This window comes from Panicum virgatum, chromosome 5N (genome assembly GCF_016808335.1).
Source record: "Panicum virgatum strain AP13 chromosome 5N, P.virgatum_v5, whole genome shotgun sequence".
In the NCBI taxonomy this organism is placed as follows: Eukaryota; Viridiplantae; Streptophyta; class Magnoliopsida; order Poales; family Poaceae; genus Panicum; species Panicum virgatum.
In genome coordinates this window covers 65,145,855-65,168,520 of record NC_053149.1, presented here as the reverse complement: position 1 = coordinate 65,168,520, position 22,666 = coordinate 65,145,855, and the positions used below count along the sequence as shown (strand labels likewise).

At 48.7% G+C, this 22,666-nt stretch overlaps 2 protein-coding genes across 8 annotated transcripts; one reads left to right on the top strand and one right to left on the bottom strand.

Annotated features, from left to right (window-relative positions):
* Positions 1 to 5,764, bottom strand: LOC120674046 (DNA repair protein XRCC2 homolog). 6 transcript variants are annotated; one of them, XM_039955124.1, is made up of 12 exons: positions 5,438 to 5,764; positions 4,825 to 4,966; positions 4,513 to 4,664; positions 3,645 to 3,709; positions 3,353 to 3,409; positions 2,477 to 2,611; positions 1,642 to 1,747; positions 1,472 to 1,502; positions 1,249 to 1,388; positions 1,051 to 1,163; positions 478 to 557; positions 1 to 357 (listed from the first exon to the last, which is right to left on the bottom strand). In XM_039955124.1, the coding sequence occupies exons 1-10, from the start codon at positions 5,633 to 5,635 to the stop codon at positions 1,140 to 1,142; spliced, it is 1,050 nt and encodes a 349-aa protein (XP_039811058.1). In that variant the 5' UTR covers positions 5,636 to 5,764; the 3' UTR covers positions 1 to 357; positions 478 to 557; positions 1,051 to 1,139. The 6 variants fall into 6 exon arrangements, with proteins under 6 accessions (XP_039811058.1, XP_039811057.1, XP_039811056.1 ...); XM_039955123.1 differs by having other exon boundaries at positions 1,025 to 1,163; positions 1,249 to 1,391; positions 5,438 to 5,762; XM_039955122.1 differs by having other exon boundaries at positions 1,249 to 1,391; positions 5,438 to 5,761.
* Positions 5,765 to 13,800: 8,036 nt separating this feature from the next.
* LOC120674043 (probable ion channel POLLUX) lies at positions 13,801 to 18,568 on the top strand. Of its 2 annotated transcripts, none has more exons than XM_039955119.1 (12): positions 13,801 to 14,486; positions 14,584 to 14,652; positions 14,754 to 15,371; positions 15,558 to 15,740; positions 15,842 to 15,901; positions 15,984 to 16,187; positions 16,570 to 16,818; positions 16,884 to 16,982; positions 17,063 to 17,257; positions 17,632 to 17,724; positions 17,805 to 18,068; positions 18,167 to 18,568. In XM_039955119.1, exons 1-12 carry the CDS (start codon positions 13,881 to 13,883, stop codon positions 18,383 to 18,385), a joined length of 2,859 nt encoding a protein of 952 aa, XP_039811053.1. In that variant the 5' UTR covers positions 13,801 to 13,880; the 3' UTR covers positions 18,386 to 18,568. The 2 variants fall into 2 exon arrangements, 1 of the variants encoding a protein (XP_039811053.1); XR_005674957.1 differs by having other exon boundaries at positions 13,832 to 14,486; positions 17,648 to 17,724.
* Positions 18,569 to 22,666: the final 4,098 nt, after the last annotated feature.

The following is a 22,666-nucleotide window of genomic DNA, read 5'->3' as shown; positions in this document are numbered from 1 at the left end:
TAAAGTACAACCAATATAACTATTAAATCTTGAGTAGGAAATCACGGAATGAAAACAAACTTCTATCTAGGAAACAAGCAAAGATTCACAGCACAAAATGAGATGTTTCAACAAAGTTGTTGCATAGTACATGATGACACAATAGGACAAAATGCACTAGATCATCATAGTGAATGCTTCCACAGCAAACAACCAATCAGCTGGCCTTGAACAAATCAGCAAGTCAAATTGAACTATTTATGCTATGTAGAAATGAGTTTGCCAACTTCTCAGGCCTCAAATGAAAGGCCTTCTCGTTGCTGGCTTCAAGATGAGTTCCAAGTTCCAACATTCATCAACCCTTGAAATCACTCTGAACTGAGGAGGCAACCAACACAGGTGTATCACCAGGATTGCTATGGGGTGTGTTACAACATGATTACATGACCTACTGGATGGTATTTTGGGACTTACGTCTCTTTCAGATCAAGATCATACCTGAGTAGCTGAAGCTTTAGTGTCTCTGCATCCTATGCCTTTTTTTCTCCTCATGACGGGTAACGTATCTTGTGTAGTTCCTATGATTACAGAAACAGAAACCTCATGCACTTGGAATAAACAAACACATAAGTTAAAATTTGCATGACATTGGTACCAAACAGCCAATGGTCCAGACAAATGTTTGTATAAAGAAAATGGGTTGCTTTTCCCAGGACTGTTATAGGCTATAATGCCAGGTCTCATAATGTAATGCCAAACACCAAAGCCAAGAAATAAAAGGTTAACCCATCATTTTACTTAACTGTCAAGTTTATGCTGTGAAAAATTGCAATAATGATATTATGTGAGTTTATTTTTGGCCTTTTGGGTCATATTTAGCTATTACAGCAAGATTAAAGTCAAGCCACAGCAATTATACATTTGATGTGAGGAAACAAGAGAAGTTCAAAATAGTGCAATATGACTATATTTATGTATTAACAAATGGAAACAAACATGCTGATGGAAAGTACTTATGTGCCTGTATGTGTGTGATATACAATACCAGAGAACCAAGATGGAGATACTAACACAGCATATCCTGTGCGCATGCGTACTTCTTTACAAAGATTTCATGAGTTCGGTCATATTCATCAGCACAAAGCCAGAGACTGGTAAATTCACTGTGCAAGGATAACACCATCCTAAAATTGAAAAGGAGTCATCTCAGTTAAAAGAAATATGGTACCAATCAAAGTTTACACCATATTAGGAAAATTGTTATGTTACCAGTAAGCAAAAGGAATATGAGATGCAAGATCTTACATCCACAATAGAAAACTTCTCCTTTGTTTTAAGGGAAGGTTGCATCCACTCAGAAGTATATGTAGAAAGTACCTCATTTTCATGCACAGAGGGAACTTCTGCTTCTACTATACAATAAAACTAATACGATTACAGTGACCGAGAGAGTAAATTTTAAATCATATATAATAGACTTAACAACATATACCTTGCAGGTTTATCCTGTGAGTAACAAAGGACTGCAAGAACACAATTTCAGAGAAATTTTAGCCTGTTATACAGTTATTATGATTCCAATATATAGAAAAAAGGGCAAATTTATATCTTATGGATGAGCACACATCAACAAAAGAAGCTAAGAATCAATTTATCACAGACCTGCCATATTGATGGCATATATTCCCGAAAAGAGAGACTTCTTTCTTCCTCCAGTCTTGAATATCTCAAAACAGTTGAATCCTCCATCACGTATTTCGAAGAACCCCTAAATACCACAAAAAATCACCTAGCACTTTCAGGTGAGGTGCCCAAATTATATATTTTGAAGAAAAAAACAGTGCAATTGGCCTGGAGACAAATAATTTATTGAAATGTTTAAGAGTGATAATGATTAAGTATCTGACAATTCATTTTATACTACAATTTTGCAACCAAATTAAAATGGATATTAAATTTGAAAAATTGCAATATGGTTCAATAACCGTCATATTACAGTTAATTTAAATTTGAGTTCAAATGATTGCTAGCTACTAATTCTTACGCCATCAACAGTTTTGGTTTTCTATTACAGATGTCAGAGTTGGCATATGTAGACCCTATTTTGCGTGATGGCATCAAATGTGCGGTTGTCATTCGAGCTGAAGAGATAAAGAAGGTCCATGAAGTACCATGTTTGGGTTCTGATGGCTATAAATCCGCATTGAAATATATGTACAAGTACATAAGATGTTGTGAGAATCTTCAAGAAATCAAAACTGAAGAAACTTTTTATGAGAACCTAGATTAGATTAGATTTAGAATGGAGTTGATTGTTACATTTTTAATAAAAATGATAATTTAGTTGTTTTAGCGGAATTTAATTGTTTTAGTAGACTTTGCTTATATCATTTTTGAATCTCATGTTATTTTTAAACACGTACCACAGGTACGTACATCCCCACTAGTTTACAAACTAAAATTGTTAACAGGAAAGTAAGCCAAGAATATTGACTACCTATTGAAGTCATTTGCTGTTGTAGTGCCATCTGCATAAATGGGTGCCTTCGTGACCAACACCAATGCAGGTTGAAGTTGCAAAAACTTGCGTATCTCGTGGATAACAGTTTCAGTGATGCTCTGCAGTGATTTCCTGCATCAATAATTGTAGTTGGCCCAAAAGCATAGAGATAAAATTGTGACATAAGCTTTTTAGCTAAAAAGGAACTGATGCTAAAATTCAATTCAAAATAGAATTTGGTGCCATTGCTGACTGTTAGCATTTTTATAACATGGTATAACTGTCAGCCTATCAAATTACTCTAAAATCCAGACAGTATTGTAATGGCTAAATTTCCTAGCCAAACTACTCGCTCTTTTCCTTTATCCAAATATATGCAAGAAGTTCTTAGAACAAAGACATAGAACTATAGAAGTATAGGACACTCTTTTGGTTAGTCACATGTCACCAATAATGACAGAACGACTTAACATAATAGATGAAATGACAACCAACAATTCAACAAAACATGTAATGACAAATCGATGGTTGTTGTGTAGGTATATACTCCCTCCGTTTTTATTTACATGTCATATTAGGTTTGTCCTAAGTCATACTTCACTAACTTTTTCTTAATATAATGATGCGCAGTTCTCCTGCGCATTCGAAGAAAATTTTTTTGACTAACTTTGACCAACTCTATAGAAAAATATAGCAACAACTATACTATTCAACATATGCACTATCAACATATATTTCATGATGGATTCAGTGAAATAAATTTGATATTGTAAAGTTATTATTTCTTCAACAAATTTGATCAAAATTTACCAAATTTGACTTGGAACAGATCTAATACGACATGTAAATAAAAACAGAGGGAGTAGTTTTCACCCTTTATTCTCTCCGACAGGTTGAGAAGCACGATCTATCCAATAGAAAGCACCAATGCTGTAAAAAAAAGGAAAGTATTAGAAAGATAACCATCATTACAGGAATGAAAATACAGAAACAGAGAAGCAAGTTATCTGCTTTTGAAAAAAAGGAGGAAAGGTTAATAAATATCGCTTGTTATTTTCTATGCAACAGCAATAAGGCAAATAACTATAATAAGACCATTTAGAGAAAAAGATGCAATGGGTCTAGTATAAAATGCAATTAATACAAAAAATATGTAACAAAATACCTGTCTATCATAACAAAATATATGCCAAGACCAAGAACTTCACTTCTTGACTGAGACTGCAGAGTCTGTAAAGTAAATAAAACCAGATAAATAAGAACATATGGATCTCGTAGATGAAGATATGATTTATCTAAGCATGGCAAGTAGAATGCCAGCTTTCATTTTCACCAAATGACCCTAGTAGTTTCTTAACGGCAGTGGTATTTTAGAGAATTAGGGACAAACTGTGTCAAATACTTTAGTATGTAGTCCTTTCTTGTAAGGTGTGTATGGATCTAAAACATGAAATTTAGTCTGGAGAGGGAAATTTTTATCTTAATTCTGGAACATTGTGCTTGGAGTCTGGAGTACATGAAATAAGATGATTGAGCATATGGTGGTGAGAGTGAAAATAAGTTTTAGTAATCCAGTGCTACACGAAGCTTGTCACATTTACCTAGTAAAATCCAATTTTGTTAGTCAAAGATTAACAAAAGAAAAATTCAAAAAAAAATCAGAAGCATGTGTTGCTAAATGTGTAAGATGTATCATTCTTGGCTGTCAGTAAATATCGTCTCTTCAAGGGAAAAAGAAAAACTCGAAGTACAGACGTTACACTTGTGGCCAATACACTCTTGTCCTGCTAACCATGGAATGGAACCTTTTTAATGCTCACAAATTATTCACCATAGACGATCCAGCCAGTTCTTTCCAGAGGTTCAATAGGTCAGAAGTGAGCAGTGAGCAGTATAAGATAGACCAGCTGTTATAAGATTCTGCTTGTTTGTTTATTAACAACAGCTCAAGGAAGCGGTGAACAACATATATATGAGCATGCCAAGAGGGTAGTGATTTTATGAGATATAGGACCCATACACAGAGAACTTGCCTTCAAAGCAGCTGTAAATTCAGAACTGTTGTAACAGCGGACATACAAGAAACGCTGCATGCAATCAGAGAACAGCATGTTTTGTAAAGAACACTGAAATTCGTCCTTGGTGCCATCCTTTTCAAAGTCTCCATTTCTTAGATGTGCTGAACCTATCAAATGTGAAAGGGGCTCTATGAAGGGTATGCAGTGCAGATTGATGAAATTGTAAAGCCTATAAAATGTTTGCATAGAACCCAGGCTCTTGCATATGTAGCCCTGGCATTAAGTCAATAACGCAAAATTAAGTAAGTGGAAACGGAACTTACTGACCCTCTGCAATGCGATTCCTCAGAATTCGGGCCAGCCGCAGCACATCAAACCGGCAGTCCAGATCCAAGTACATGACCGACTTCCCCAGGCCCCCAAAGTAGATGCCCTCCCACTCCTTTGGTAATATGCACTGCACTGCAGCCTAAGATACCAAACAAACACTGAAATTAGCTTTCGACAAAAATAGAAAGCGATGTCATTTTTTTTCTTGAGAATCACTCCCAGCCTAATATTTTATCTTCTAACAAACGGGGCCCCTCATTTGGAGCATTGCAAGTCTGAAGAGGATCAAACACTTATGCTCCCTATTTTCAAAAAGAACTCTGTGCTTCAGCATCGACAATGTCAGAAACTATTGTTGCCTATCAAAGTTGTGCAAATTCCTGAAGGTCCTGCAGATCTCCAGTGCTAAGTATAGCACCTAATATACATTGCACTCTACAGTCAATCATACACGCCATAACTCATACGTTTATTTCACGAAAATATTCTTTGCGACCAAAACTAGCGGAAATTTACTGAAGACACTCCCCCTTCATAACAATATTCCAAGCTTGGCACCATGTTGGCGCCATTTGCATCATATTTTGGACCAAAATGGGGCTTCTCTTACCATGAGGAGAAGGTGGGACTTGCCGGAGTTGGACGGGCCGGAGATCTCGACGACGTTGCCCGGGCGTAGCGGCGCGCGGTGGAGCGGCGGAGGGAGGATAATTGTGGGGCGCGAGGAGAGGGAGCGGGAGATAAAGGCCGCTGCCGTCTCGTCGACGGCTAGCCACGCTCGGGGTTCTCCTCCCGTCTCTCCGGCCATGGCTAGGGTTCTCAAACTCTCGTCGCCCTCTTTCACCCGAGTTTTTTCAAATTTATGGCGCTCGGTTCGATCACCTTATGCGCCTGCAGGTTTGTGTATTCTGTTTGCGCGCCTGCAGGTTTGTGCCTCGTGCGTTCTCGGGTTCGATCGTGTTGGGCTGGGCCGAGTAGCCAGTGACTGGTGTCGAGTGAATGTGGGGTACAGCACTTGACTGGAGTAGGAGTGTTGGACTTGGGCACGGCAAGAAGCCTCCTATTGGACCACGTGAGCGTTCAGCTGACCGGATAACAAGTAGACTACGGCTGCGTATGTTGGATTTGCTGAATTGATATCATGTCGATGATGAGCTTAGTGTCCTTCAAAAAAAAAAAAGATGATGAGCTTAGTGAAGTTCGCGATAAAGCCCCGAAGGCACGTGGTTTTCTAGCTTGGCGATTTGGTAGAGCCGTAGAGGGTATCCAACTATCCATCAACAATTAGTCCTGCTAACGGGTTGGGCTCTGATGGGTTTTTTGGGGCGGGTTCCGACGTGGGTCTATATGGATGGGTGCAAATGGGTTTAACAAGAGTTAGGGGCGGAGCACCTGTTATGGCGCACTATGGCGCGCGCCATACCTAAAGTCGGAGTCCAAAATTTTTTTTCTCCTCCTCGCGCTGCATTCCGCCCACCGCCCGCCCCGAGGCCGCCTCCGCGCCGCCAGCCGCCTCCGCCCTCCGCGCCGCAGCCGCCCCGCCTCCGCGCTGCCAGCCACCTCCGCCCTCCGCGCCGCAGCCGCCGCCCCGCAGCCTCCTCCGCCCCGCAGCCGCCGCCCCGCAGCCTCCTCCGCCCCGCCTCCGCGCCGCCGCCTCCTTCGCGTCGCCGCCGCCCCGCCTCCGCCATACCTTAAATTTCATCCATGCCTAACAAAATTTTTTATACCCTGTATATTTCATCACAGCCCAACAAGGCAAGAGGATTAGAGGAAGGAAGCAGGCGCCCGTGGCCGTCGCCCCCAAAGCCGTCGCTCCTAGATTCGGCCGTGGCCGCCGCCCCCGAAACCGAACCCTAGCCGCTGCCCGCCGGCCGTGCTCCCGAGTCCCGCCGGCAGCCGCTTGCGCCCCCAGCGCTCGGCCGCGCAGGGCGCGAGCAGGCACAGCCGCAGGCCGCAGCCGCCTTGCTTCCCCAGGGGCACAGCCGCACAGCGCAGCGGCGCAGGCACAGGCCGACCGGCCGCCGACAGGCGTAGCCCGCCTTGCACCCCCAGGCGCACAGCCGCGCAGGCCGCAGGGCCGACACCGACAGGCGCAGGCACAGGGCCACTGGCCGACCGCCGACAGGCGCACGGGCCGCGCAGGGGCAACTTGCGGAGTTCCGCTCCTACGAGGGGCAGGAGATGCAGATCAAGGAGAAGATTGTGCCTCTCAAGGTTTGGTTAGCTTTTCTATGTCTAATTGCTGCACATCAGCAGACTGTTTCTGGGCCTCTTGTATTTTTATACTCACATGAATGGAGTTTAAATATTCAAGTGACAGCTTATGAATGTTGAATCTGCAGATTGGCCTCCGAGTGAACAACACTGTAATAAGAGACAAGTTCTTTTGGGTATGTATGTGTGTATTTGTAGATTCTAGGAGCCCTGGTGTCCAGAAGATTTGCTATAATTCACCTGCATTTTTGGTGGTCAGGATATTGGCAACCTTGATAGTGACCCTGAGGAATTTGCGAGAACGCTATGTGACGATTTGAACATCGCAGATCCTGAAGTTGGGGTATGCTTTAAATCATGAATTCTTAGTGTTCGGTGTAATGAACTTCTAATTCAGCTGAAGCAGCAGCTTTTATGACAAGGGTTTCCCATCTTAGCTGGCCCGTATTTACACATTTGCAATCCCCCCAATTGTCATACGGGTGCGGTTACTAGATGAGAAGAGCATGCGTTAAACTATGTTGTAATTGCAAGTCAAGCAAACTGCCACTATTATTATTGCCAAATCTTTCTATTTTTCCGTGGATGTGGAACTCGCGATTGGCTTAGTTGTAATTTGTTGTTACATGAATATGAATATTTCTTGCACTGCAATTCTTTTCGTTTAAATACTTGTGTGCACTACATCAAAAAGGCATTTCAAAAGAAGAAAGATAGGAATATGAAATTGCCGAAGTATCCTAGACGCAACTAATAAATTAATCGGTATAACTCTATACTCTAATTGTATATCTCGTATTACATTTAATATTTTTACTCTAATGTTTCACTACTAATTGATGTTTTCTCATTGTTTCACAGCTTGTTTTGGTCCAATTGTTGATTTGACGAGTACTCTACATGTTATTCTTTATTTAAGGTACTTCTGAACGATGTTCTTATTGTGAACTTTTATTTCCGTGCAATATATGACTATAGTTTATAAATACATCGCCACACCTAAATTTTTGGTCGTCCTCCGCCACTGACAAGAGTACAGGTCGGGGTGGGTTGGGTTTTCACGAAAATGGGTCAGAGGCGGGTCGGGGTGGGTTGCGGGTCGCCGCAGTGGCTGGGCCCACAGAGCGAGATCAACTCCGTCAACGACAACCCGCTCATCGACGTCTCCCGCAGCAAGGCACTCCACGGCGGCAACTTCCAGGGCACGCCCATCGGCGTGTCCATGGACAACACCAGGCTCGCCAGGATCCTGGTCGTAGCAAACCACGCCGCCGGCGCCAGCTCGCGCCTTGGCCTGCACAGCCGTAGATGCCGCCCGCGCCCACCATGGCCCGCCCCACCGGCCGCCGCCTTGGCTTGCTCGCGTGCCGTGGCCCGGCCCGCCGCCTTGGCCTGCTCATCCATGGCCCGCGCCGCAGCCGTGGCCTGCCGCACACCGAAGCCTCCCACGCCTGCCGACACCGACCTCGCCCGCCCGCCCGTACCCGACCGCGCGACTGACGCGCCGGATCTGGTGATAGAGGCGGCGGCGGACAGGGGAGGAGGCCGCTTGTGACATCCGAAAAAGTTACCAAATAAATCACGCGCTAAATAAACTTTTTTTTCATCGTTGAGCTCAGACTTTTTCCCCGTCCGATCTCCCGAAAAACCGGTCCCGACATCCGAATCCATCGTTGTCTCGTCTCCCTGTTCGCCCTCGTCCCGCACGTCATGCCCGACCGGCGCGCGTGCGCGTCCGGCCGCGGTCGCCGCCGTGAATCTCTCTCTGTTTCTCTCTCTCTTTCTCTTTTTCTTTTTCTCCATTTCCTTTTTCCTTTTCTTTTTTTTCCTCCTTCCTTCTCTCTCCCTCCTCCCTCTCCTCCCTACCGCGTGCTCCCGAGCGCCGCTCGGCCCACGCACGCCCGGCCCCCGGCTCCCCGACCTCGCCCTCCTGCACGCTGCCGAAGCAACTCGCCGCCTCCTTCCCCTGCACGCGCCCCACACGCTGCACGCGTGCGCCCACGCGCACCACGCCGCCGCTCTGAGCTCGCCGCGCCGCTCGGCACAGCGGCACAGCGCCACCGCCTCGCCGCCCGAGCCGTACTGCTCGCAAGTAGTGCCCTCCTCCACGTGCTCGCCGACGTCCTCGACGCCCGAGCTCACACATCCGCCAGCGAGCAGGGCCACGTGCGTGCCCCGTCTTCACCGCCAGCCGTCCCCACGCGCTCCGCATGCCCGGAGAGCTCGCCGCGCCTTCCGCCGTCAGCACAGCGCCGCTTGCCTCGCTCACGCCTGCCCGAGCCATCCCATCACCATGTGCCGGCCTCGCCGCCCGCGCGCCACTCCACGACACGCACAACCAGCCGAGCACCATTAAAGGCACTCCGCCGAGCCTGTCGGCCGGCCACCGCCGCGTTCCACCCCTCCACCGCCTTCAGCGCCTATAAAAGGGCCCTCAACACCGCCCACCACCACCACAACTCGCACCGCCACCGCGCAACCCTGCTAGAGCTCTCCAGCGACGCCGCCGCCGCCACCACCATAGCCGCCGAGCTCCGCCCACCGCCGTGGGGAGCCGTCCACAGGCCGCCATCGCCCAAGGTGAGCGGGGGAATCTAGTCCCCAGGGCTCCCTCGTGCTTTTCCCCCAGCTCCGGGCCGCCGCTAAGCTCCACAGTGGCGCCACCACGGTCGCCGCCGTGGCCAAGCTCCCACGGGCCACCTCCGCTCGAGCCGCGGCCGGGAATCAACTCCCCGTGCCGCCCTCTCCCTTTCGCCCCACTCCCCGAGCGTCGACGAGCTCCCAGGCCGCCGGCCCAGGGCCGTCGCCGGCGTGCCGGCCTCCTCCCCTGTTCTGTGGGGAGAGAGAGGGGAAAAGAAAGGGCAATTTTGCCCAAAAGCCCCTCTCTTTCTCATTATTTCTTAAAGAGCCCTCCCACTCTTTAACCTTTTTGCAAATTAAACCCTCTCCTTTATCATATTCCAAAAAAAACCTTTTACCATATAAACTTAATTCTAAATAAACCCCTAGTCTTTTCAGAATAACCCGATTATATTCTAAAATTACAATCAAGTCCTTCCACCCTCCAAGCTATTTACAAATAGGCCCTTGGATCCATGTTTAAACCCTAAACACCCTGTTAACTTATCATTTCATGTGCCAAACAAACTCCGATAGACCTGAAACTTCACCACGCCATTCCTAACATAGTTTTGGCCATGGCATTAGGAAACCGCCCAAAAATATTACTCATGTCTCCATATCTTAATTGTTTCTGATTCGAGCTCAACGATAAAACCTTTATTTCTTTTTTCTTGATTGTGTGTTTGTTTGTATACGTCGTAGATCACGGTGTGAACGAGGGAGAGCCTGTCGACGAGCAGCAAGTGAACGAGGACCAGTTCCGCGACCCCGATCCTGAAGGACAGTACATCGATCAGGACTTCCCGGAAGGATTTGAGAACGGCAAGTTCAATCCCATCCTTTGATGCATGTTTTGTCCTAGTTTTTATAAACACAACCTATTGGCCTAATTTACAAAACTGCATATGTTTTACCTGTTGAAAATATGGTTGGATAGCCACCCCTTGATTTGTTATAATCATTCCTTGACCACCTAGATTAATGTCTGAATGTGATCTGTTTGGATGTTAATCGATGCTAGAATGCTTAGGACCTTAAACATGATACAACTTGTTTTATACAAAGAAAAGGTGTGAGTGTGTGGGAAGGGAAAAATGTGAAATTTTCGAAAGATAAGTTTAGACGGAATGGATGTCACTTCTGTGTGAATTGCCGAATGGTGTGCTCGTACCTGTGTGGTTGAGCAAGGAAGGGAGATATCCATCTTGTCACAACTAAGGATCGAGTTGGTGTGTCATCTCACCTAACTCAACCATCGTGCAAACCACTCGACCGTTGTATGGGCAATGGCTTAGCATAAACCCCACTAGTTAGTCTGATAGTCATCAGGAGAGCTGAGAGCAATGGGTGACTAAGGAGAAGGGATAAACTCTGTGTGACTTATGCCCCGGTTAAACCTCGGAGTTAGGTCAATGGCCCCTTGGTGGATCCCGTGGTGGCTAGTCAGGTCTAGCTAAGGTGGGTAATGGCTTTGTTGGGATCTGCACCGACACTAAGGTGATCGTGCTGTGGTACCCCGCTTGTTGGTAAAGTTGCACACCTCTGCAGAGTTAAAATCTATTCGAATAGCCGTGCCCACGGTACTGGGCGAGTTACGGTGTGGTCACATAACTAGTGTTTCTTCTGGGAATGGACGGGTTGGCGTGAGTGGTTTTGGAAAAGTGTCCTGCAGTTGTGTCGTGTGCTACGGCAGATGAGGAGTCCGATAGCAACTTAAAACTTGAATCCTGTGTGGATCAACACTACGCGTTACTTGGTACACGAAAACCTGCGTTGAAAATCATTTCTTTCAAATGACCCCCTGCATAAAAATTAGCTTTCCGCAAATTAAACCCTGGCCTTATCCTTGATTTACCATGTGTATTATATTATGTTTATACCCCTCCGTGGGTGTGGTTGGACTTGCTGAGTACGTTTGTACTCACCCCATTTCTAATTTTTACAGAGGAAGATCTAGACTTCGTTCCCGAAGACATTGGGTAGAGGTTCCGTCCTGCACCCAACCTTGCCTGTGGATAGGGTCACCCGCAGGAAGTTCCGTATGGTGCAAGAATCTGATGACCCCCTCTTCGTAGTTAATGTCGTTGTGTGGGTGTTAGTGGTTATCCTCGTGATAGTGGCGCTTCACTGCCCTTTCCGCGTAGAGTTGTACGGTGATGTACCATCTGATGTAATAAAAGTGTTATCAGCCTCCTGGGACTAATATTGTATCACTTTTAAGTCTTCTCTTATGAGGGGACGCTTCACCGCGCGGCACCAGAGAGGGCCCAAGCTCCGGCAGGAGGACATCACCGGGGAGGAGGTCGCGCGGGTAGGGCCGTCCGCTAGGAAAGGGAGCTCGGGCCGTTGCGCGGGGAGGCTGGCCACGGGATGGGCGCCGCCACGTGGAGGTGTCGCGGAAGCAGCGCCGCCGCTGGGAGAGGTGCGCCGGCAGCATGAGGTGCCCGAGGAGGAGGCCAAGGCGGGAGGGAGTGCTGGAGCGGGAAGAGGAAGGAGGCGACGGCGGCGCGAGCGGGCGGGATGGGAGCGAGCACCGCAGTCAGATTGGGGCGGGTTTGCTTGTTAGTGGGGCGGGTGGGGGTGGGTTAGCGTTTTGCATTGTCAACCACGGGTTGGGGTGGGTGTGGGTCGGGGCTTCCCCCATTAGTAGGCGTATCAACAATTATTCGTCTAGTCTCTACAGTGTTGTCATCACAGTCTTGTTTGCTATAGTAGTTTACCCACACATTTCTCTTTTTGGCATATTTCTCACTCTTCTCCTTGTTCTTATGCTATTTTTGTCCATTTCCATGTAAGCACACTTCCTCAAAGAGGCAGACACTTTCTTGCCATCCTTTTTATCTAATTTAGTGCAATATGGCACATTACGCGAAAATAGAAGTTGAACAAGTGAGTTGGGGAACAACAATTAGGACCCTAACCTAATAGATACCCTCATATATGTGACGACATGTTGTAAAATTATGTTTAGGGTAAGACTCCTAAGTGATTGTTTTATCCCCTTTATATTATGGATCCACCTTTTTCAATAAGTCGAAGTGGAAACAAATTGGTAAATTCTAACCTCCAACCCTAATAGCAGAATCAATGATTTATCCTCCATTCTCCACTAGTTTGTGACAAGTATTCGTATATCATCACAGACACGACGGTTTGCGCCTCCCACGGTCTTCTTTATTTGCAGAGCTCAATGAGAAAAAAAAGGGTGTCGATGTTTAAGGGAAATCCTAAGTTTCTAGATCTGTTGATTTGTTCTGAAACTAGCTAGCATCATATGAGAAAAAAATAAACTAATACTTCATGATTCCCATTCCCTACATTGGTCTGTCACTCATGCGTCTGTTGTCACCCCGCAAGGCCGCAACGGAAAAGGGTTACTTTTTCATCAATAAACAAAGGATCATGGAAAAGATCTCCCCTCAGAACCAACCATCAAATTATTCAAAGAAAAAAAAGATCAACCATCAGACGATGCACGAGCACATGGCCGGCACCCATCACCTCCTGCCGCGACGCGTAGATTTATCGCTAGTTGAAGCGGTTTAGCGAGGCACACTTCACTAGGCTAATTCCAATGCCAGTGGCAGTATCCTATGCCGCGGACGGCGCAGATCCGGTTCCTTCGCCGGCGAGGGCAGCGGCCGACGGCCCCGATCGCCCGACCCGCCGCGGGCGACACATGCCTCGCACATTGGCGTCCCGCCGGCCCACCAGCGGCGGCGCGAAGATCTCGCCCAGTGCGCGCTGCGGGCCCCAGGGGACTGTGCAGTGTGGAGATATACCCGTAGGCCGCAGGGCCGCCAAGTGGGTGTCCGGGGGGGCAGGCAGCACGGGCGATCCAGTGATCGGCTGCCATTGCGGCCGCTCACGCGCGCCTCACGTGACTCCCGTGCCATCGCTGCCGCTGCCGTGTCGCCTGCTTCCACTTCCGTCCTCCCGCTTGCTCTCTCTCGGCAGCCAGCACTGTACCAGGCCAGGCAGTTACAGTTACGTGCCTCCATAAGCTAGGGGCCAAACCGTTCGCATCACGCGGTGGATGCATCTGACAGGTGGGACCGATAGGACGGTGGCCCACGAGTCAGAGGCCCTCGTGGAGTGGGGTTAGTGGGGGCGGATAAACAATCACATGGTTAAAGGGCCATTTGGGAGTGGTTTATATTAATTACCCGGCGGGCGCCGGAGGGACGGGAGGGGGAAGGAGCTTGAGCTCGCTGCTAATGGCGGAGAGCGACGGGGGCGAGTCCGCGAGCCCGAGCCCTGGTCCGAGGGCTAGCGGCGGGGCCAGCCCCGAGCTACGCCCGCTGCGGCCGCAGCTCACCAAGTCGCGCACCATCTCCGGCTCCGCCGCGGCGCCCATATTGGCTGCTGATAGGGTAGGAGGAGGAGGAGGCGGCGGCGTAGTTGGTGTAAGAGACAGCATCCTCGTCCGCCGCTCCTCCACGGCGCCCCTCCCTCCGCCTCCGGCGTCAGCGGCGGGGGCGTCCGCGGCGCCGCGGCGGCTCACCGTTGCCGTGGACGATCCCTCGTACGCGGCGCCCAACGGTGGGGTGCTGGACCGCGACTGGTGCTACCCGTCGTTCCTCGGGCCGCACGCCTCGCGGCCACGGCCGCCGCGGCAGCAGCAGCAGACCCCGACGAGTGCTGACCACCGGAGCACTAACCCCACCGTGCCTCCGAGGGTGGCGATCTCGAAGAGGGAGGAGGAGAAGAGCCTAGCGTCCGTGGTAAAGCGCCCGGCGCTGCTCCAGGAGCGGAGGCCGCTGCCACCTCCACTTCCGCCCTCGCGCGCTCCGCGATTTGATCTATCTCCGTATCTCCCGCTCGTAAGTCAAAGCTAGCTGTAGCATGCCTCTGCCATAAAAGCTGGTCATAACTTTCACAATTCATGTGCTTATTTTGGCTCATTTCCCTTTATTGCAGTTGTTGGTTGTAACTTTCACTACCTCTGCCCTCGCTATTTGGCAATGGATAAAAGTTATGGGACTTCAGGTTATCTCTTCGATCTGTCATCTGTGACATTTTGTTCTGCTAACTGCTTTGCATCAGAGTTCATTCCGCTAACAATTTAGAAGTCTTCAATATTTTGCCAGGAAAAGATCATATCATGCAGTGATGTCAATGCTGGAGACCGTAAGGATACTGAGAAGGTGTCTTGGATTGACAGGGACCATGGCTCTGCTTCTATCAACTCGGGGAATTGGAATTTGGCTCCACCTAGCACCATCTTTGCTCTTGCAGTTCCGTTATTCCTGTTTAAGTACATTGATCAGCTCCGACGGAGACAAACAAATTCCATGAGGGCGAGAAGTAGTGAGGAAGAAGTGCCTCTCAAGAAGAGGATTGCCTATAAAGTTGATGTCTTCTTCTCAGGACACCCATATGCAAAGCTTCTTGCCCTCCTATTAGCCACCATAATTCTCATTGCTTCAGGTGGGATTGCATTGTATGTTGTTAGTGGCAGTGGATTCCTGGAGGCTCTTTGGCTTTCTTGGACTTTTGTGGCAGATTCTGGAAACCATGCCGACCAGGTTGGCCTGGGGCCAAGGATTGTGTCTGTGTCAATTAGCTCTGGAGGCATGCTGGTGTTTGCCACGATGCTTGGGCTTGTGTCAGATGCAATATCAGAGAAGGTAGATTCTTGGCGTAAGGGGAAAAGTGAGGTCATAGAGATCAACCATATACTAATCCTCGGATGGAGTGACAAGCTGGTAATATTCTGATTGAAAACTGCTTTAGTATGTAAAACAGTGTATTTGATCAGATAAATATGCAATACTTTTGTACTTTATCCTCTAATGTCAATGAGAGAAGTTGTGCAGTAAACACCAAATTCTATTTCTATAAGCATTGATAAAGTTGAATATTTTGTCTTAACGATATCTGTACTGGACCAGGGATCTCTTCTGAAGCAGCTAGCTATAGCAAATAAGAGTATTGGTGGTGGTGTAGTTGTTGTTCTGGCAGAAAGAGACAAGGAAGAGATGGAGATGGACATAGCAAAGCTAGAATTTGACTTCATGGGAACATCTGTTATATGTAGGAGTGGCAGTCCTCTAATTCTTGCAGATTTGAAAAAGGTAGGAGCTTAAGAATTCTCATCTTTTTGTCCCTGCTCGATGCACCATGCAGCACTCCTTTTGATGATTTCATCTCAGTAGCAGACCTCTTTTTTTGGCAGGTTTCTGTTTCTAAAGCGCGTGCTATTATTGTTTTAGCATCTGATGAAAATGCAGACCAAGTTAGTAGTTTTGTTCTACCCACATTTAATATTTGTGGAGCTTATCATATTATTCCATATGCTCACACTTTGTGTCCCATAGAGCGACGCAAGAGCTTTGCGAGTGGTGCTGAGTCTGACTGGAGTAAAGGAGGGTCTAAGAGGCCATGTTGTTGTAGAGATGAGTGATCTTGACAATGAACCCTTAGTGAAATTGGTTGGAGGTGAATTAATCGAGACAGTTGTTGCTCATGATGTGATTGGACGTTTGATGATACAGTGTGCACTCCAACCTGGCCTGGCACAGGTACATCTCAATGTTATTCTGGTTGTATATTGAGCAATATTAAACTCTGTAACTTTCCTTGAATCATGGTATTGTAGTATTTCTGTATGGTATCCCTTTTCTCTTTGCACAAATACACATGTATAACATAGACATTGTTGTTGCTACAGATTTACATGTATGAAAGTTCTAAACTCATAATATCAAAGGCATTACCCAGATGCATTACAGCTGTTAGATATTTGACCTCATTTTAAATCCAAGTCTATTCCAATGTTCGCTTATTATGCGATTGAAATTTGAAGCTCCATGGTAGACCAAATTTTATTTGGCCCTGAATTTTTTTCCCCTTGATATGGATCAGCAACACTCAAAATATTAACCCCTCAACCACTTTTTGCAGATATGGGAAGATATACTGGGATTTGAAAATGCAGAGTTTTATATTAAAAGATGGCCAGAATTAGATGGCATGAGGTTTGGGGATGTGTTGATCTCATTTCCTGATGCTGTACCCTGTGGAGTCAAGGTTGCTTCAAAAGCCGGAAAGATCTTAATCAATCCCGATGATGAATATGTTTTAAGAGAAGGCGATGAGGTCCTTGTTATTGCAGAAGACGATGATACTTATGCTCCTGCCCCACTACCAGAGGTGAATTTCGTCATTTCTACTAAGGTTCAACAAGAGTTTACCTCATAGATGCGATCTATTTTCAGGTAAATAAGGGTTTCCTGCCTAACATACCGACCCCTCCCAAATATCCAGAGAAGATTTTGTTCTGTGGTTGGCGCCGTGACATCCATGATATGATAATGGTAACTTTAATAAACTATTTTCTCTGAATGATGTCTGATAAATCATACTTTTGGTAACAAATGTTAGTGCTTTTATTTAGGTTTTGGAAGCATTTCTTGCTCCAGGTTCAGAATTATGGATGTTCAATGAGGTGCCTGAGAAGGAGAGGGAGATAAAACTGACTGATGGTGGTTTGGATATATGTGGGTTAACAAACATTAAACTTGTACATAAAGAAGGGAATGCTGTCATCAGGCGGCACTTGGAAAACTTGCCTCTAGAGACATTTGACTCGGTAAGTACAATTGCTCTTTTTTAGGACATTTTGAAAAATCTTAGTTTGCTAAAATAAAATAAGTCATGAATCAACAGCGAGGTAATAAAATATTTGAATGATCCGTTATTATCATATTCCAGTTGAAGCTTCAGGTGTCCATATAATCTTGTGTTCACAATTGTGTGAAATAGTCTGTTTAATATATGCCCTAAGTTTCATTAATCTCATGTTTAGATCTTAATCACATAACTGAGATAAAAGTTTGAAGCCTGCAAGTTGGTTTGTTTACATAGAGTTAAAGCATTAGTATTATATTCATGCTGTGATCATATTTCTCCAATTGCTAATTTACCTCCGCAGAAGTATCTCCAGTGCTAACTTTGAAACAGCAGATTTTAATTCTTGCAGATGAGTCGGTGGAGGACTCCATCGTACATTCTGATTCACGTTCTTTGGCTACACTTCTTCTAATTCGTGACATTCAGGTGAGGATAAGGCAGCTGGGTATTATAACACTGTATGAATGAAGGACTTATGCATTATTGATGTTTGCCTTCTTCTACAGTCTAAGCGTCTTCCATCAAAGGAGCTGAAATCACCTCACCGTTACAATGGCTTCTGTCACAGTGCCTGGATTCGGGAAATGCAGCATGCATCAGACAAATCTATAATCATCAGTGAAATACTGGACTCGAGAACAAGAAATCTTGTATCTGTCTCCAAAATTAGTGATTATGTTTTGTCAAATGAACTTGTAAGCATGGCTCTTGCAATGGTAGCGGAAGACAAGCAAATAAACAGAGTTCTTGAAGAACTTTTTGCTGAGGAGGTATTTTTCTAAAATGCATTCTCCATTTCTCCTTTATTTGTTGACTACCCAGCTTGCCATGTCTTGCAGCTGATTATTTTATCCTTTGCATGTTACAGGGCAATGAAATGTGCATTCGATCTGCTGAATTTTACCTGTATGAGCAAGAAGAATTGAGTTTCTTTGATATAATGGTTAGGGCTCGTGAGAGAGAGGAGATTGTGAAAGGGTACCGCCTTGCTAACACTGACCAGGCAATCATTAACCCAGAACATAAGTCTGAGATTAGGAAGTGGTCACTAGATGATGTCTTTGTTGTCATCTCAAAAGGTGACTAATTTTCAGGAGCATCTCACTTTTTTGTGTAAGTACGTATTCTAATGCTAATCCATCCTAATTGAAATGATAACTGGGCAAACATAATGTAAAGTACAGTACAGTACAGTCTTGATCCAAACCATTAGTTCTGTACATCAGACATGTTAATTTGTAGAATTCAATCAATCTCGCATAAACAGTTCTGTCGGTACCCCAGGACTGGGGTACCCCCTCTTGCTGTGTCTAGGCAAGGGCCTTGTAGTTATCCTTGACTACGTCCAAACAGCCGGACCCCTGTGGTCCGGAGTTCTGTTCTCTCGGCAACAGTCCCGGACCTGCCTCACGACTAGGAAAGATCCGGGAACGACGCGTGTCCCGGAGGAGGCGGGCAGCCCGAACAGCCGGGGCTTCGGACCTCCCGAAGGGTCCGGACCCCCGCGGAAGTCCTGGACCCCTCATAGGGTCCCGGACCTCTTGTATGGTAACCGGACCCCTCGCTAAGGGAAGAAGTCGACGCCCTACCTCTGGGTGGTCCGGCGCGGACACGTATACAAGGGCGCTTGGTCTCCATACAAAGCCTCACCCACCACTGCATTTATTGCGGTAGGTGGACGCCCCGCATTGATACAGTGGAAGCCGAGGCGATTCTTTGACCAGGAGGCACTATTGATCGCGTATTACCAAGGTAGTGGAGCCGCTTGCGCCGCCCACGCCGCGCCTGCCAGTCTGCCATAGCAGATGGATACGACGGCTCGGTTTCGCCCATTATGACGCCTACATAATAGCCTCAGCAGGCTACGCCGCAAGCTACGCTACTCCAACGGGCACCTAGCTGACGGGACAAGGAAAGACCCCCCTGGGTCAGAAGAGCAGCAGTACGCATATCGGAGGAAAAGATTCGTAACCACTGTTGTCTTTTAAGTACTCTGCGCAGTATGCTGCACAGCACGTTGGGCCCACTTGTCGGGGCCCAACGTCCAATGTATCCGCTCCCCCTTGATCTATAAAAGGAGGGGGCGTCGCTAAGAAGACCTCAGGCGGGGCAAGAGCCAAGGCCGGCAGAGGATAGATTCATACACATCACCAAGAACAATACATCTCCCAGTGGACGTAGGGTATTACGCTCCGGCGGCCCGAACCACTCTAAATCGTGTGTGCTTGAGTCCTTGTCCCAGCGTAGATTCAGCCCCATCGCCTAGTACTTCCCCGAGTACTCCCTCACAGGGAATAGGCGGGTGCGCTCCGCCACCCGGCTGTGGGTACCCTAGAACCCCCGCGACATTTTGGCGCCGTCCGTGGGGACGACAGGCGTTGGCTGGATCTTCGGGCTTCTGGGCCGTGTTCATCCTCTGCAACGACGAGCGAGAAGATGAAGGAAGGCAGGGCCACACTCACTCCACCTGTCTTGGCACCGGCGCAGCAACGCCCTCGGTGCGGCGGCGCACGACAGCGACGCCTGCTGTGCGTCGCCACTGCGACACCTCGGAGCCGGCGTAGCGGCGCACAGCGGAGGCGCCGCTGGGCGCTGCTGCCCCTACGTCGACTCAAGGTTTTCTCTCAAGCAACGGCCACACCTCCTCTGCGGTGGCATGGTGTCGGCTCAAGGCTTCCTCTCAACATGGAGCCTGGAGCCGACGGCCATCCCGGAGGAAGTGGACCGTGTCGTCCTGCCGTCTCCAGCACCGGAGATCCACCTCAGCGTTGCTCGGTGCTGCTGCAGACAGGACCCCGCCTCCTCGCGCGGGGGCCCCTGGCGCTAGCACCAAGGACAAGCCGGCGAACGACCGCACTTCTCCACGCGTCGCACCGGTCCATCTGCTGCGCAAGGGCTCTGGTTTCCATCGGCAACGGCGACGGCAGGGGGAGGGGGCCTCTTCCATTCAAAGCCAAAGAATTTGTCTCATGCCCTGTAAGCATGTGACAGCTCTTAAGGCAAGGAGGGGTCCCCCGAGCTCCCGAGGTGATGCTGGATGATGCAGTTCAGGCACGTCCAGGGCGCCTTCACCTCCGAAGAACACACTGTATAGCATGCAGCCGTAGGTTACTCCTAAGAAAAGACTAAGAGAATTCCTCCTTTGTAATAACGTGGCGCCTACGTGTGTGTCCAGAGCGGTCAAGGTCCGACCTTGTAAACCCGACCTCTGGCCCTATCACACAAACATGCAAAAAACGGTCCGGAGCGGTGGAGGTCCGACCTCGTAATCCCGACCTCTGATGTATACCGTGACAACCACAATAATAAAGGAGATTTACTTTCTCAGTTTTACCTAGGCTCCACCCTGATTACATTTATTCGCCTTGGTTTAGCTATTCTTTCCTCTTGACCGGAGTTTCCCTTATTGCTAACAATCCAAGTTAAGTTGCTAGCTTGTGGTCAGGTGAAGACACCCCTTCTAGCTGGAAGGCAGTCCGGACCCCTAAGGACCTGCTCTGGTGAAGTGGTATTTGTATCCTGGGGTAGAGAAGCTCCGCGTGGCTTAGCCTGGTAATGTACCCTAAGTTTACGTACTTCACTACCCTGTTACAAGTACTCTAGTATCCAGGACTGCTGTCTTTAGAGGTCCCGGGCTCACTTCTAGTATAAGGCTTGGTTTCTTTGCACCTTACTATGAGGTCCGGTAACATGCTTCATCGGATTGTCAACAATGGTCGCTCCAAGTCCACTCCGGTGGCCCGCTCCGGCGGAGACCGCTCGCCACGGTCGCTCCAAGTCCACTCCGGTGGCCAGCTCCGGCGGAGACCGCTCACCACGGTCGCTCCAAGTCCACTCCGGTGGCCCGCTCCGGCGGAGACCGCTCGCCACGGTCGCTCCAAGTCCACTCCGGTGGCCCGCTCCGGCGGAGACCGCTCGCCACGGTCGCTCCAAGTCCACTCCGGTGGCCCGCTCCGGCGGAGACCGCTCGCCACGGTCGCTCCAAGTGCCGGGTCCGGGAAGTGGTGCTTGCTCCCTGAGCGACCCGAGGTCTGTGTAGCCGCTTAGTTTGGTTCCGTACCCTAAGCCTACACCCTCGTCGCCCTGAGGAGAGCGCTCTAGTACCTGAGCCTGGCAACAGGTGTACCGGCCTCAGGGGTCCGGGGCACCCGCTCTCTGCATGAGCACACCAACGCAACCGAGCTTGCGTAGAAACACATCACGATAGTGGTCCACCCGCGGGTTCGTACCTCTCCCGAGGTGGGCCCGGGGGCCACTGTCGGTACCCCAGGACTGGGGTACCCCCTCTTGCTGTGTCTAGGCAAGGGCCTTGTAGTTATCCTTGACTACGTCCAAACAGCCGGACCCCTGTGGTCCGGAGTTCTGTTCTCTCGGCAACAGTCCCGGACCTGCCTCACGACTGGGAAAGATCCGGGAACGACGCGTGTCCCGGAGGAGGCGGGCAGCCCGAACAGCCGGGGCTCCGGACCTCCCGAAGGGTCCGGACCCCCGCGGAAGTCCCGGACCCCTCATAGGGTCCCGGACCTCTTGTATGGTAACCGGACCCCTCGCTAAGGGAAGAAGTCGACGCCCTACCTCTGGGTGGTCCGGCGCGGACACGTATACAAGGGCGCTTGGTCTCCATACAAAGCCTCACCCACCACTGCATTTATTGCGGTAGGTGGACGCCCCGCATTGATACAGTGGAAGCCGAGGCGATTCTTTGACCAGGAGGCACTATTGATCGCGTATTACCAAGGTAGTGGAGCCGCTGGCGCCGCCCACGCCGCGCCTGCCAGTCTGCCATAGCAGATGGATACGACGGCTCGGTTTCGCCCATTATGACGCCTACATAATAGCCTCAGCAGGCTACGCCGCAAGCTACGCTACTCCAACGGGCACCTAGCTGACGGGACAAGGAAAGACCCCCCTGGGTCAGAAGAGCAGCAGTACGCATATCGGAGAAAAAGATTCGTAACCACTGTTGTCTTTTAAGTACTCTGCGCAGTATGCTGCACAGCACGTTGGGCCCACTTGTCGGGGCCCAACGTCCAATGTATCCGCTCCCCCTTGATCTATAAAAGGAGGGGGCGTCGCTAAGAAGACCTCAGGCGGGGCAAGAGCCAAGGCCGGCAGAGGATAGATTCATACACATCACCAAGAACAATACATCTCCCAGTGGACGTAGGGTATTACGCTCCGGCGGCCCGAACCACTCTAAATCGTGTGTGCTTGAGTCCTTGTCCCAGCGTAGATTCAGCCCCATCGCCTAGTACTTCCCCGAGTACTCCCTCACAGGGAATAGGCGGGTGCGCTCCGCCACCCGGCTGTGGGTACCTAGAACCCCCGCGACAAGTTCCATATCTGCTCCTGGAGTTTTATGTTAACC

What these genes read in the sequence shown, in the direction of transcription:
- LOC120674043 (XM_039955119.1), top strand. Translation starts at nt 13,881, where the DNA reads ATGGCGGAGAGCGACGGGGGCGAGTCCGCGAGCCCGAGCCCTGGTCCG. An exon ending in CTCTAGAGACATTTGACTCG is followed by an intron (nt 17,258 to 17,631) that starts GTAAGTACAATT and finishes TTGAAACAGCAG; the next exon opens with ATTTTAATTCTTGCAGATGA. An exon ending in TTCTAATTCGTGACATTCAG is followed by an intron (nt 17,725 to 17,804) that starts GTGAGGATAAGG and finishes CTTCTTCTACAG; the next exon opens with TCTAAGCGTCTTCCATCAAA.
- LOC120674046 (XM_039955123.1), bottom strand. Translation starts at nt 5,635, where the DNA reads ATGGCCGGAGAGACGGGAGGAGAACCCCGAGCGTGGCTAGCCGTCGAC. An exon ending in TATTTTGTTATGATAGACAG is followed by an intron (nt 3,410 to 3,644) that starts GTATTTTGTTAC and finishes TTTTTTTTACAG; the next exon opens with CATTGGTGCTTTCTATTGGA. An exon ending in CATATTCCTTTTGCTTACTG is followed by an intron (nt 1,164 to 1,248) that starts GTAACATAACAA and finishes TTTCAATTTTAG; the next exon opens with GATGGTGTTATCCTTGCACA.